Raw genomic sequence first — 16,166 nt, forward strand, 5'->3', positions numbered from 1 at the left:
AAGATTCCAAGTCAAGAGCTTCTATTTAGCATTTGGTTTAGATGTCATTTACAATGGCATTTGAGAGGGCTTATCCTACAGAGATGACATCTTATTGTAGATTTGTGAAAATTGGAAAATATGATTCAAATAATGAGTTCTGGCATTTAATTTTCGAATGAAAATAAAAATTTTACGAAATTAAGCAAAAGTATAAATTAAAAAAATAATTCGATTAGAAGTTGTCATTTTTTCAAAATTAATATGGTTTTTTAAAAAATTTGTTTGATATTATATATTTAAATCTACAATTTAAAACAAAATGCTATATCTGTATTATTCAAGTCCCGAACTTGAAAAAATTGAAGTCTTGCAGAAAATTAGAAAGGTTAGAAAATGACATTTGTATGTTCAATGTATTTGGAACTCTTGAAACAAAGTAATCAAAAGAATCAAATGAAAAGGATCAAAATTTCTAGAACCGATAAAATATTAAAACGTTAAAAAACGTATCTGTTGAATAATAATAGCCCTTCACTATCTGAAAAATTGATTAGTCGTGAAAAGAGGAGATGGGAAAATTATCGGAAAATTAAAATTTCATGAAATGAAAAAATTAAAGTTAAAAAATTTGTGCACCCATCTACCGAAGATGTACCTAGTTAATAGAAAAATCAAAAGAAATAATTAAAATATGCAAAAAAGAGTGAAAATCAAATAACAACTTAACTCCGACCGTTTAATGAGTCATTTGTGATTTGAGTACATAAATATAATTTTAAAACCTTCGTTACCACTTTCAACTTTTTTTCACACACACTTTCTTCCATAAAACATATTGTTTCTAAAGGAGCAGTAGCATTCAAATTCTCCCAGCTCTCACAAATAAAACAAATTCTTACCCACAAAATCATCCCGAATATTGGTTCAGTGGGTTCCGCCTAATTCTCGTGCCCATCAACACCCCACATAATTAGTCTACTTCATCTATTTTTTCGATTGGTTGCGGGTTGGTCGAGAGAGCTCTGCGGCTTGCTTTTTTTCAATCGTCTCAATTGCTAATGCTTGATGCTTTCTGCATAGAACAAAAAACGAGGATTTTTTCGACTTTTCCACACCCACTTCCATTCATTTCAATTGAATGGGAAGTGTGAAAAAAAATGAGATGGTGGTAATAGGAGAAGCAGACTTTGAAATAATCAGAAAAATTAATGTGTTTGCATTTCCAAAGTTATTATAAGTGAACTAGAAACATCAAGAGTTAAATACTAGAAACTCAGTTGTTACACTCACGTTGACAGGAAATCGCGAGAGTTTGCAAAGAAAATGCCAAAACATATTATAATGGTGCGGTACCATCATTCTGATATATTTACATTTTTCAATAAATTCAAAAATAAGGTATAAGTGAATAAAATTGAAGTGAAATAAAATTGACAAGAAGGCGAGATCAAAAATTAAGTTTTATGTTAATCAGAAACTCATTTCTCTAGCTATTAAAAGCAGTTCATATCTTGCCAAAAATCTATGTGAATATAAATTATTTAATTTGAAATTTTACTGTTTGCTGGTGCTACCTAGAATCTCAAAAATACCGAATTTCATTACGATACTTAAAAAAACTATAGTTTCTTAACGGTTGTTCAAAATTATGAAAAAAGGTTAAACTTAACTAAAATCTCCAATATCTCAAAATTATAAAATTTGGGGTTATAGAAAGTTTGTTTAAATCATTTTCAGAGCATGGCCAGTGGCAAATTGCCGCACAGACTAAATAGTTAGAACTTGTCGAACGAAGCCTGATCCGGTATCTCCGTTCTGAACCTACTGAAAGAAAACATCGAAAATGTAATTTTGCAAACACATAAGACCGGTAAGAATATTGTAGGCATTTTATAGGCACATAGGGACACTGACATAAGAACGTCTGCTTTTTAAAGATATATCGACAATTGTTTCGTTAAGTCTAAGCGACGAAGTCTCAAAAAATGTTTTTAATTAGAAAATTAGTGCAACATCATGTAACTCAAAATGTTTGAATTTAAATTTCCTCCTCCCTAAATCTGCTGCACAACAATATTAGCTGCCCTAAAAACCGTTTAATTTCAGATTCGTGATCCATTGAATTTTCCGCCTATTAGTCACCGCATATCCTTTTCATCTCTAACCGACAAAGAAAAAATGAAAAAAGAACGAAAAGGAAGACCACCTGGAATTCAAAAATGCAGTGGTTAGGCCGAGAACGGAATGAGGAAAAACGGGAGGCAAAGAGAGGAGGCAAGGAAAATGAAACGGGCGGCGCCTTTTGAAGTTTCCAAGAATAGAGAAAGAGGATGAGTAAGGCATGGAATATGAACATTCTTTCATTAGTTTTTAGTTGTAAATTTGTGTTTCAACTAAGTTTTCAATATTTTCTAAACCTTGAAATAAGTTGTTCCGTATACCGAAGTTCGGGAACCGAACAACTTTTGCTAAAATGTGTGATATTTTCAAAAATTTGTGGACTGTTTATGATAGTTAATTATAAAAATAGCCCTTTAAATAATGTCATTGCATTCACTGAGTACAATAAAAACTTATCACGTGTGTGACGAGTGCGCCTCCCGCTCGCCCTACCAGTAGAACTATGTGCAATTTTTTTAACGGGTTTCAAACCTTTTCAGTATAACTTTTTGTATTTGGTTTGTCATTTTGTTTCGGGTGTTTTCAGTTGTGTGTTGAAAAATTCTTGTTATTTGATTGAAGAACTGAAATTTTAGTGCCACGAGGAAAGTATTGATGACAATTGATTTTGAGGCCAAATAATATGGCTACTGATAAGCATTGAAAAATAAATGTCCATAGAAAAACAACTATTTTCGCATTCAAGAAAAAAGTAGATTTCCAAAACGATCTCTTTCTGACACTTGCTACCATATTCATTTTTCTTTCAAACTTGGTTTTATCACTCTTATCGCACCTGCTTTTTTGCACATTTTTGTGCCGCTTGTTTTATCGGTTCACTTCAAACAGAACACCGCCTCAAGTTTATTCGACGCTCCGAGAATGCGTGGGGGTACAAACAGAAGTATACGGTAGTAGGTTGAATGGGAAGACACTTTTTGGGCAAAGGAACAGGAAAAACCTAATTTGTAAAAATACTTGAGATTTAAATGTAATGAATTATGAAGGCAGTAACTGCAGTAATAATTAGTTAATTTTGATAACTTTATCATCAACAACTAAAAAGTTTGCAAAGTATTACTCATTATGATATCTACATTTATCTCAAAAGTTGAATTAATAAAACAATCACATCATGAATTTTCATTATCAAGAACTAGTTAAAACAATAATTTCCGAAAACTTGAAAGCCCTTTGGTTCTTTTTAAGTTTTAAGCAATAATAAATATTTCCAAATAAAGGTAGACTTGTAATTATTAAAGTAAAATTCAATTTGAAAAGAGGGTGCACCACATTCCAAAACTTACAATACACTAAATCTGATAAATCTACTTGTCAATAAGAAGATATGAAAAGTCCATTAAAATGGTGTTAATGATCTGCAATCAAATCTCCGACACTCGATACGTAATCCGAAGACAATAAATTCCCAGGTGGGTGGTAGGTAATAAGATGGGCGGTACATAATACGGAGTAGAGTTGTAAAACTGTTATCGGTACTGCAAGAATTTCAATGTCACAAAGTTCTAGGATTGTGTTTTTCTCTTTCAACTGTGAAGATTGGTAAAATTTAACTTTCATCCTTAATCATGAAAAATTTGCAGTGGAAAGCCCATTTTCAGTGTTTTTTGTCAATTTCATGAGTCCTTACCTTTCTAACTCTACGTCAAATATTTCACGAATCGATTTCTGTCGAGCTATCTTTTCAATATATAACTTAATTTTATAGGCTTCAAGTTGGAGAATCAGGGCTTCTATACCTTGCTCAAAATTGTCTAATCTTTCACTCTTGCGGGAGCTTTATCTCCCGGAACATCGTCTTCTTCTCCATTAAACACTAAACACAATCATGAAAAGTGATTGATTTAGTGGTTTCGTGAATCTCTTTGTCTTTGCTTTTTCTTACACTTGCACAGATCATTGTCAAAATGCGTTTACAGGATTGCGTTGAGAGAGGAGCACAAAGAAACGCTTGCTCGGCTGTAAAAAAGTGATGGTTCCCTCATTGTGGTGGTAGAGCATATGGACGGAGTCGGTTTACAAAAGAGTTGCCGATGCATGTAGAAAGAGCATGAATCATAAAGGGTTGGTAGGGAATCCTATTAGGGATGATAAGCTAGAGATACCACCAACTTCTCAAGTTGAACATGTATCTAAAAATCGTAAGTCTAATAAGTTAAATACGACACGCATTAAATACGGTAAATACGGCACGCATAGAGTTGCTCCAGATCTTAAAATTTAAAAACTTGAAATCTTGAAAATCTTTGAACTTTTAGACAGAGACACGTGTTGGCCTAGGTTGTCTTAATGATTTTTGATAGAAGTGCCCATGATCTCAAGACTACAATTTTCTCTCAAATACTTTCATATTTGTCATGTTCAAAATCGAACGCCTATTTTGTCTAGCCTAAGATTCAAAATCAAATTCAAATTTACATTCTACAGTATCCATTCTGCTTCTCTCTCTACTGCTCTCTCCATCTTTTCCCGCATCATCTCCCAATCGGGTGCGCGAGAGTCGGCATAACATCAAAGGGACGGCATAGATAGGCTCTCTCTATGTCTGTCTGTTTTCATTTCTTCGGGAACACGAACTGATTTATAGTGGACAAGACGAAAGGTCCCATCCTCTCTCCGTGTGTTATGGCTGTAAAAGGAGGCAAAAGATGATACATTTACTACCAGCATCCTTTGCCTTTTTACCGCCAACACAAACACATATTTTTCATACAGAACTCACAGGATCGAGGGATCCCTTTTTTTAAAAAGAAAATTCAAATTTTAGTTTGATTTTCAAGTGTTCATGTTCACACTTACAACTGATATTACGCAGAACGATCTCGAAATCAGGTTAATTTCTGTGACGCTAAAAGTCTGCCTGAGCAACGAACAAAGTACTAGAAAGTAAGAGTAGGTGCAGAGAATCAGAAAAGCGAAATAAATCAGAGACAAGACCACCCACTAGTACAAAATGAGCTATAAATTGTGACGGGTCACGATGTACTCGGGTGACAAACAGAACAACAGTGAGAGACAGGGTTGATTTGATTTTGGATGAGGACAAGTACATATTCTTTTTTAAACTTTCCTAGGAATCTTTGGTAATTGGAAAAGGAATTCAAGTTTTAAGAATCACACAGAGACTTCTAAAAAATAGGATGAGTGTTTCTCAGCTAGAACACGTATGTCCATTTCAAAATTGCGTTTTCAGGACATAAATCAATAACTTTTCAACTTATTCGTCCAGTACGTTTTATTTTAGACACTAGTTTGTACAGTTTTCAAGTGGCTGGTGTCCTAGAAAGCATGCGCCGACGTCATGAAATGTTGTTGTTTTTGTATATGGAAGTTAGTTGTGTTCTAATAAAAACTCTGAAAAAAAATATTTCTATTATGAATTTTTATATTTCTAATTCGAGAAAAAGCTCTAACTTCTACATATTCCTTGTATATATGCAATTCTGTTGCCTATTTCAACTGGATGTATACTTACTAACTGCCCGTAATCATTTCAATAATTTGGTGTAGTGATACTTTGTGCTTTTTACAAAATATCTTGAGTTTTTTCAGTGAACAATAGTTATAGAGCTAACTTTTGCAGGGCCCACTTTTTGGGATTTAGACGATTTTTCCTATTCACTTTTCTTTCAAGTTCTGAATTTTTTTAATCGTTGTGAAATATTATTTTTCATTATTATCAGTTATCTTTAGATGACTTCCCCTTCTTCAGTTATTAACCACTGGTTTCCATTATTCGAACTTCCATAGATCTATGAAGTCTCTTCAAAGTTTCAAAGCAAAAATTCTCGAAATTCCAAAAATTCGTACATGTGAATCGTTTCTTATCCATCTCAACATATCAGTTGATTTGAAGAAGAGTGAGTGAGTGAGAGAACATTAAAACGTCATAAATTATCAATTAGAAAGACTGCAAACACCAGAGAGACATCAGAATGATGAAGAAGGGGGTCCCGCATGGGGTACGGTAGTCGACGGCGGGGGTGACGCAATGCATTTGAAATTTGAAGAAAGCGGGGATTACTGTAAATGGAAGCGCTTCTCAGTCGACAGGAGCGTCTAATTGGAGCAAGTCACAAGATAAATGAATGTTATGACAGGTGGGCGCCCTCTTTTTTCAATTCCTTCCTTTAATTTAGTCTTTCAATTGAAGGGCATTTTGAAGAAAAAACGAGTAATTAAAGACTAATGTTGAGAGGAAAAGAGTTGTTTCCGACAGGAAGTTAGTTAGGTTGACAGTAATATGGAAAATTATATTTCGGTTACTTCATGACTCCTTCCACAACAGTACAAAGATAAAATGTAACATGGTTGACAAACAGTGCATATTTGCATTTAGGAGGACTCTGAAATTGTGTTTTTACATTTTTGAGCAAAGTTATACAAGCCAAACGCCGTTGTAAAATTTTTTGTCGTGGCTGATAACCGTGTAGCGCTTGAACGTCTTTGTGACAAAAACCGAGTGACAAAACAGCGGTATGGACAGAATGCAAAAAAAAATCGCACTAAAGATAATTTACGAACTACAACTGTTGAAACTACCCAGAACTTTTTTCTTTAACATTAATATAAGTTTACTCTAGTTAAATTCTAATAAGTTCTTCCAATCAGCCTTGCATCCACGTTATCTCATTTTGACAATTAATACTTTGGCTTATTTTAAGGATGCCAACAATTAAAATTAACACAACTGCAAAGGAATTCACACATAATATATGTTTAGTCAGTTGATAACTTTTGGTAACACAAAATATGTGAAACATTACTTTAAAGGCACATTCAATGCACTAAAATTGACCAAATTTGGAGTTAGGAAACGAGTTCTAGAAATTCTGAAAAACTTTTTTATATCTACACAGTTTTCTTTGAGTTTAAAGACAACTAAAGTTCCTGTCAGTAGCCTAACAATTCTTTAAGATCAGTTCAAATCCATTGCCAAATTGCTGGCAGGAAGTTGCTTAAGATTCTCAAAAACGAAATTTTTGTCAGAAAATTGCAGAAGTTTGGCAGGACGTTGCCTCCAAATGTCGAGCATAATCAGTTAAATATAATATAGTCTCATTTTCAGACAACTATTCAATCTGTTATAAAATCTCAGATTCTTTATTGTAGTCAAAGGAGTCCAGGATATTTAGAATAACAAGCTGTGGATCATTTCTGACCCCATTTATTTAAAAAGCGATTATTCGAAAGAAAAAGTTGCGAAAAGAAATGCAAATGAGCTGATGCTCCGAGAAGACACTGAAGGGGTCCTGAAAACGGCCATAAAAATGGATTTACGAGGGTCTCTCGGACCGCGGAACTTTCAATGGCCGATTCACATGTGTTTCTGTTTCCGAGACCAAGGAACGAGCACAAACACTATTTGCAACCTTCTATTCAATATTTATCTATCAAAATTGCCCTTCAGAACACCTGCTATTTCTTTGAATTGTCAAGCTATTAGGTAATAAAAATGTCGAAAATGGGGGGAGAATTCCAATAAAAATAGGATGAAAAACGATCGAAGCAAATGAAAAAAACAGAGCGGCAATGCTTCCGAAACAATAATATTATTCTTCATCGACTCCATTAACGCCCTGGCGCAATGTGGGCGGGGCTTGTCTTCGGGTACGGTAGGTCGACGTCCAGTCGCCATGGAGAGAAGAAGGAAGGGCGCCGCTTGTTCTTAAGTGAAAAGAAGAAGAAATTATTTATCTAAATTCTTAGAGATTTAAATCTTATTAGCTTTCAGACGCAGACAGGTTTATTCATGAAAATTAAAAGAAAACTGGGTTTCGTTCTGGTAAATTGTTACTTCTAAATCTAGTAAAATCGATAGATATTGATGTTTATGATAAAGAAACCATGATAAAATATGTATAATGGATGTATCGCAATTTCCTGAAAAGTGTACTTAAAGGCGCATCGAATTCTTCGGGTGGGTCTCGCAGCGAAAAATAAAAAGGTCGAATTTTCAATTTCTTTCGAAAATCAAAATTTATAGAAATTTTTAGGAAAGTTTGCCAAATTCCAAATGAAGGGAAACGCGGGCACTGAACATACTGGAAATCATGGACTTTATTCTTGTGGTGAGACACATTAAATCCGTGTGATAAAATAAACATATGAAAAAAATGTTATTCTTCGGAATTATCTAGAAAGTTTTAATATTCAATATTTGCTGTGTACCGGATGCTCCTTTAGTTAGGCTTAACCTTCCACTTCGAACATCAGCCGTCTCCTATGTCTTCTTCAACACAAGGTTTCACTGCTTCTGGTGTCATTTCCATCCACGTCAATCCGCTCCGCGCGTCCGTCGTCTGCTCCTCTGCCACGTCAAAAAATGAAATATGCTCGCTTTCCTGAATCTCTGCGTCTCTGAGCACTTCCCAATTGCGCCGTCCATATTTCATCGTGCACGAACCCGCGGAGCACACGATATGGGCTAGAGAAGAAGAATTCAAAGAATTTTAAGATGATGATGATGACGATGTCTTGAGGGACCTACAGTACTTCTTATCGGAGAAGTACATCGAAAGTTTGAAAACTACCGTATTACAGTAGAAAGTCGATAAATTTTCAAACGAGCGGTCCAGTGACTGTCGACCACCCTGAATCGATGAATTATAGGTCGTTTTTTTCAAGGGCATACCTACATGCAAAGCTTTCTAGAAAACAAAACTTCATCTGATAAAAAATTAGAAAAGAAGTGGTAGGGGGAGTAAGATGAATCAACAATTTTGTACGGCGTTTGTTACCAACCGGGTGTGGGGAGTCTTCTCGTAATTATTATCATTATTAGATAGTATGAGAATAAGAACGGGGGAAACAATAAAACGGTAAAGTGAAATCGGGCATTTTACAGGCAAAATTCTTGGTTTTTAGGCATGCAGTTCGCTGCGGTGATGTTGTTGGTCTCCGCTTGGTGGAAGAATCGACTGATCAGCCTGATTGCGTTGACGACGGCGATTGAACAGAGAGGATGCCCATTGCCTGCAAATATATTAATTAATTAAAATTTATAAATAACCCAATTTCGTTCAAGGATATCTTAAACCTTTTCGTACTGAACTGTGATAAAACTACAGAAGTTGGAACAAAACCATCGTTTTATCTACCTGATTGATTTTTATTGCACGTTTAAAACAACGTACTTAAATTTAAAAAAAAAAGAATAGCCTGATCAACAGTTACTTTCAAGAAAAATCCAAAGTTGTTTTCTAAAGTTAAATACTTAACTTTCAAACTGGGAGCACATTTAGAACGTGTTTTTCAACTTACATGAAGCAACATCCAGCTGCAGTCTCATCACTGGCTCCAGCTTGACGTTGAGCTTTCTTGTCTTTCGTTCTCTGAATCTTCTGAGCATAGACTTCAGCAACTACATCCCCTGGCATTTCGGCGAAGTGCAGACGGGATAGCTCGTCATCCTGGAAATGTTTTGATAAGACAAAATATACTTGGTTAAAATTTTGTTAATTGAGACTTACTTTTATGCCGGCCAACTTGTCGACGAGAACTGACATTGTCGAGCTGTTTGGGTCACATTGAGACATGGCGCATGTCACCTGCAACGGGAAAAACTATGAAAATATGAGGATATAATTATTTATTCAGAGCCGGCTGGCATCATCACACTATTTATCGATTTTTAATGGTAATTAAGTGCGTTCATCATGAAACAATAAAAACTTCAGTAAACAATTTGCATCCCTGAAACTTGGAATCTAGTGTGGAAAATTACCAACAATCCAAATTTTGAAAGAAGCTATTGTAAAGAAATATGGAAATAATCCAATTTTGATATATTAAATCGTTTATTTACATGGCAAAATACGCCACCTTCGTCGTACCTGAAAAAGTTTGGTTTTATCACGGCTGAGCGAAGTGGCATTCTGCGCGATGAAGTTCTCACAACGGGCTTGAACCGGACGCATCTCGAAACGATTGGCGAAAGTCAGAACGAGGGAAACGTTTTTAACTGAAAACATACAAATAAAATTTGTGGCAGGAAATCCTTGTCGGTAATTTTTATATTTCAAATGATTGGTTCACAAATCTCAATTTCCAACTTGTGTCAACATTGGAAATTAAATATCCATGAATTTGCGATAATTGAATTATCATGAAAATTAATTCAAATCACCTGTAAGTGGTTTCCTCATTGGGCAGAAGGTGATGCATCGAAGGAACTCGAGCACCTCATCAGGAGTCGCCTGATCGATCACATATCGTTGAACATTGGGCTTTCTGACGTAGAGCTCATCGGCAAAGTATGGAGACAGTTCGGCGAGCCATCCAGGATTCACAAAGCTAAAATTAGAAATTATAAAGAAAATCAAATTTTAGGCCAATTTTTCAATATCGGATAACAAAACTCTGTCGAACGGGATGAAGAAAATGCTCACAATGACCGATTTCCACACGAAATTTCGAATTTTCGCCATGGAGTTGACTGGGAGAAGTCATCGAAGCTCGAACGGGCAATCACCACATCGTCTGACGTTTCGCGGTTCGTCATGTCCAAAATTCGATGCCACCGCGCCGACAGATTGTCTGACATCTTTATTGTGACAATTTGTAATAAAAATACGGAGAAAAACACGGCAATTTGTGGAAAATGAATGAAAAATTAAAAGAAAAACGTGAAAATTTGGTATTAAATTCGAATTCGCGGAAATTGAAGAAAAGGTTCACGAGAAAAATGCCACTGAAACACTTACTGGCGCATTTCTAGTGCTGGCACACTTTCAGTCCGAAAAAACGCGCGAACTTCAAATTTAATTTAATTTCAGATTTAATTTCAAGGAGTTTCATAAATAAAATAAACGTATTGAGATTGAAACATTAATTATTTTAAATTGAACATGAATGATAGTCACACAGATCAAATATGTTTTCAATACGGCTCTAAAAGCAGCTTTTAAATATTTTCTGACTGTCTTCGTTGAAAATGTTCGTTGAACAGGATAAATCCGGTTTATTTTTCAAAAAATAAAATTCTAATAATCTTTTAAGACGAAACACAAATGCCTTCTATGGTAATCAACTGCAAAAAGACATCTAGGTTGCTATCATTATTACTAGTGTTTTCTACAATTGGAAATGAGAGCTCTATCATTAGCAACTTTCAGAATGGGTGGACTCTCATTGGAAACGGGTTTCCTGTGCTTAGAAACATTTCTGCCTGATAGTATTGCATCGCTATAATTGATGTAAATGCATTGTTTATGATTATCAATCCGCTTTTACACCAGTGATGATGCATTATATAATGTGGCCTTTAGACTAGCTTCAAATTCAATTGCCTGAAAAGTCGCGGAGCATGATTGAAAAAGGGAAAGAAAACTATTGCATTCCAACAAGAGAGATAGTTTTTTTAATTTGCTAATTTATGAATGTGGAATAATTTGGAATTTTTTAAACAAGAAAGGTACTAGAAGAGTAATAAATATCGCATGTTTTTATTCAGACTCAATATTTCTGTCAGATCGCCTTTCTGTAAAAGTTTTATATTCTTTCTTAACCTTTCTCGCTAGAATAAATTCCATTGCTACAATGTTATCAATTATTATTAAACAGAAATGTTGGAAAATTCTAAAAACTCTCGAGTTATTAATACCTCGTTCATAAATTAAATTCAATTCATGCAAATATTGCAGCTTGCTGTTGCAATCTCTTTTTAGGGTTGTTTTTAGTATCAATAAAACCGACAAAACCCTCACCTTATTTGAGGAAACTTTGGAAGGTTTCTTGTGATCCGGAATACATTTCCATAATGACTTTTGCAGCTATTTTCAGTCAAATAACAAATACAGAATATTCAACGAGAAACCAGTTTTGTGCCAACTCATAGTTTCTCGGAGCATTACACGGCTGTCAATAGATTGAGGCTAAGTAGCGGAAAGGTGTTAATTGGTTCTCTCAATCGAGACGAACGACTGAAGACGCCACTTTGAAGTTTAGCCGACACAGAATACGGTAGTTAGAAGAGAGAAGAAGTTCGAAAGATATTGACTCAAGATAACCTACCACCACCATTCATTTCGTCACCTAGTCAAGGTGTTCCTTTCACCACACTTTCCACAATTTCCGAAATCTTTGGATTTTTTATATGAGCATTATGAAGATATAGCCTAATTGTTTGTAGGTCATTCGAATTTCCCAATGTTCTCATTTCTTTTTGTGCTTCCGAATCGACTCCTTTTTCCTAATAACTGAAGTTTAATTGTTCGAAAAATTGTAATTATGATTACCCAATCACAGCGATGACCCATCCAGCTTTGAACCTTCTGTAAAAACAAATAAAAATAACTTTTCCGCTTTTATGGAAGCAAATTTTTTCACATAAAAAATGTCTATGTACAGATCATATTTTTTACCTTTTTAGTGTGTGATTTTGAACAGAAAGTTTCAAATTGAAAAGTTCAGTTAAATGTAGAATTGCCCCGGTAGGGAAGTTGTTGAAAACCACTCCTATATTCTTAAAATGACTGAAATTCATAAATAAACTTTTCAAACTTTTTCTTGAATTTTGTGCTGATTTCACAGTTTTCGCCACCACGATCTTTTTTTTAAATTTTCTATTGCTATTTGCAAAGTCAGACTTTGGAAGTTTATTTCAAGTAAATAACGAAAAACGTTGTCAAGGAAATTTCTGGTTTCTATCAGTTTTTGAAACATTTTTTCAAAAATATTGACATCTTTAAATCAATAATTTCAGAATTTCAGAAGTTATCACAAAGTCTGGATGTCAAAATAAACACGATCATCGTGTTCAACGTGTTTCCAGCATTCTGAATACCGTATTTCTTCTATTAGTATGGCCTCCCTAATAGTCTTGCGTTTACTTTTTATTTTATCGCAAACCGTCTCGCTAATTTCAGAGTTTCAACAACATTTTTTGCCTATTTTGTTACAATTTTTCCCAACATTTCTACGAGATTGAAGTTTTCGAACTTATATATATGTTACATTTAAAATTACAGCTTCTGAATCTTTAAATAAGACTCGAGCTTTTTCGAAAAAAAAAACTAGTAAGCTCAAAGTCAGAAAAATGTTCTGAAATTTAGTATTGCACTCCCTATTAGTATTGCAAGCGGGAAGACCACCGAAAAATAGTATTGCAATACGGTATATAAATTTCGACTCAAAAATCGATATTGCATTTGCTTTTCCATTTTTTGAAGGCAAAGGTCTAGTTTCATATTTCAGTGCGGAGGACGATTTTGGAGATAAGCCAAAATTTTTGAAAAATTGTTTCAAAATCTGATAGAAAACTGAAATGTATTACGTCTCATCAAAAGTTGGAGCAAAAATATTTAAATTGAAGGTAGTTATATGAAAAAATAAAAAGCTTTACAAAATTGTATGTAGTATTTCTGAAACTAGAGATATCCATATGTTTTATAGTTAGAAAATACAACAAAATATATTGCCTGTCACACAAATATATTAAAACATTGTAATCTCAATATGGGAAGGAAAAAAGTTGAATACTTTAGAATCAACTTCCAAAATGTTTCGTCCCCTAACATTATAAGTGAAACTCCAATTTCTGCGTTTTTTTAACCAAAATTTCAGAATTCAAATATCGTGCATTTCACTCTTTAGTCACTTTGTGTATCTCTTTGATGTTCTCTTGATCCACCGCCGCCTCAATATTTATTCGCGATCATCCTCTTTTCGCGCCAAGACGCCGCCACCAATTGGACAGCAAACGGGTGCCTTACACCTTTTTTAATTAAATGACCGGAAGTGGCGAATTAGTAGACTTGTGTCATTTAAGAATTATTACAATTTCCTGATTGGGGTTAGATTTGAATTTCCCGATTTTTCATGTTTGAGAAACCGATGAGTTGATCTGATTAAAATCCAGGAGTTATAAAGTATTAATTCTCAAATCTTGTTGTTTGATTGTAGGAACAAAGAATAAATTTAGAAAGCTTAAACTTTTTATTACTGCTCCTTATTATTCTCTTCAAAGTGAATGTCATTTTTACAGCACGTTTACAGAAAAATACATATTCTGATATCTATGTTTATCATAATAATAAAAATTTTAGAGACATCTTTAAAATTATAGTACAAAAAAACATAGTCAGTAGATTGCAACACAGTATTTCCGGCAGATTCTTGTGAATCATTCTCGTGAAAATCTACATTTTTACAGTTTTATTAACCATCAGTGGAGACGGTTGGAAATAAATAAAATAAATTATGCAAAATATTTGATAATAAAACTACGCGATCATAAAACATCGTTAATTCCGTATCATTATTTAGATTGTTTGTTTCCTTTTTTCTTTCAAAATTTTTCTTGTTTTTTTTTTCTTCACTGTCATACTGAAACATTCAAATTTGCTAAATCTACATAGAAATTTTTAAGTAAAATCCTTCCCGTATATACCCTCCTTTTCATGTTTTAAATTTTTCCCACGTAGGTCTCTCCCACCAACCTTGCGCAATTCTAGATTGCGCAACAATTAGTTGAGAGCCTTCTACCTCCCATGTTGGTCGGATTTTCTCTTTGAAATAAACTTTTCAAAATGATTTGTTTCCACTTTTGTACAAAAAATTCCTTTGTCGGCTCCCGCTCTTTACACTGCCGGGCTGGTAAACCGAACTAAAAAGGGCGCCCGGTCTCTCGTATTACAGTGTTTTTTCGATAACCATTTTTTGGCAATCGTCGTTTTTTTTTCTATTAATGTATCATTTTAATAAATATTTAAGATCTAAACCTCGAAAAGTAAACTGTCCGTTTTACCAAACCAACTGTACCCCGACAACATAAGGTAAAATTTTTTAGTACCAAAGTTTTGAAATTTAACATTTTTCCCAATCCCATTAAATCTCACAGGCTCCGGTACATCAAAAATGTTATTGCCGAAAGGGAAGTGTGACCATATCATTTTCCTTTTTTGATGAGCTCTCCTCATAGTGAATAACATAAAGTGCATAGGTTCAAATGAGAATGGGAACGGACTGTCTCTTTTAATTCAATATGGGAATGTGAAAATTGAGTTGGATTTGAATTTGAAAATCTTGCCCGTGAATTGAGTACTGTAGATATGGGAACTTGTTGTGAGAAAATATATAACTTAAATTTCCAAACTTGGGTCTGAAAAACAAATAAAAAGTTTGTGCACTAGTGGTAACTGCAATTTATAGATTGGAAATAGTATCTAATTTTTTAATTACATAATTCCTTACTTGTGAGATGAAAAAATTGTTACTTACAAAATCAATAGCTTTAAAAGTTGGACTTACATTTAGGGATTATTGGATTAAAATTATTTTTAAAACTTTTTATCTGCTGTTATTGTCAGACTCTTTTTAAATTTGAAGCTTTGGGAGCTACTTATGAAGAACTTGAAAATATTTTCCAAAAAAAAAGAAGATGTTGCTTCAAAGTCAAAACTTCTAGAACTAATTTTGAACAAATTGCACTGCATTTAATTCTAAAATATGCACATACTTTTTAAAAAGTGTATTATAGAATGAAAAAAAATCAACACTCATTATCAGATTATCATTACCAAAAGTTTTTTTATATTTTTCAAAAAATAACCGGCAATTGTTAATCTTAACTTTTTACCAAATTATTCGTCATAATTCCCCCCATTTCTTCCCTAAACATTTGTGGTACTTGACATGAATCTCTTCCTACTTCTCAATTTCTTCCAAATAATTCCCATATCCGGTGCTCTAACAGCAGCATCTGTCCCTCTCTTCTTCACGTTAAGAACCTACGGGTTCATCCGTCACACCAGTTTACGACCTTTTACAGTCGCTTCCTTTTCACCGCCATCTGCCTTGGCAGTGTTCCAGGAGCAGAAGAACAACAACCTGTTAATATTTTTACGAGCCATTGTATTATGGAACCCGGTGTTATTATGATTGTTATTAACAACGGAGAATCATTTTAAATTTTTTGTTGTTGTCTGATTGAGCTCATGGTGCCCCAGTAATTGAGCTGTGCACAACATATGGTTTGGTTGACGGTTTTTTTATGAGATACT

The 16,166-nt window shown here is 34.2% G+C and overlaps 1 protein-coding gene and 2 non-coding genes across 4 annotated transcripts; 1 reads left to right on the top strand and 2 right to left on the bottom strand.

Moving 5' to 3' along the window:
- Positions 1–8,815: 8,815 nt before the first annotated feature.
- cyk-7 (Cytokinesis defective protein 7) lies at positions 8,816–10,779 on the bottom strand (the record flags this gene model as incomplete). Of its 2 annotated transcripts, none has more annotated exons than NM_001047380.5 (6): positions 8,816–9,138; positions 9,427–9,575; positions 9,636–9,728; positions 9,999–10,126; positions 10,292–10,458; positions 10,554–10,779. In NM_001047380.5, the coding sequence occupies 6 exons, from the start codon at positions 10,706–10,708 to the stop codon at positions 9,027–9,029; spliced, it is 804 nt and encodes a 267-aa protein (NP_001040845.2). In that variant the 3' UTR covers positions 8,816–9,026. The 2 variants fall into 2 exon arrangements, with proteins under 2 accessions (NP_001040845.2, NP_001040846.1); NM_001047381.3 differs by having other exon boundaries at positions 8,818–9,138; positions 9,636–9,713; positions 10,554–10,666.
- A 1,792-nt stretch (positions 10,780–12,571) lies between these two features.
- 21ur-14402 lies at positions 12,572–12,592 on the top strand. The gene has a single exon (NR_052468.1).
- A 3,325-nt stretch (positions 12,593–15,917) lies between these two features.
- C08C3.7 lies at positions 15,918–16,065 on the bottom strand. Its single transcript, NR_052469.1, has one exon. It is a non-coding gene; the product is annotated as an Unclassified non-coding RNA C08C3.7 (non-coding RNA).
- Between the last annotated feature and the right edge of the window lie 101 nt (positions 16,066–16,166).

Source organism: Caenorhabditis elegans, chromosome III, assembly GCF_000002985.6.
Source record: "Caenorhabditis elegans chromosome III".
Classification (NCBI taxonomy): domain Eukaryota; kingdom Metazoa; phylum Nematoda; class Chromadorea; order Rhabditida; family Rhabditidae; genus Caenorhabditis; species Caenorhabditis elegans.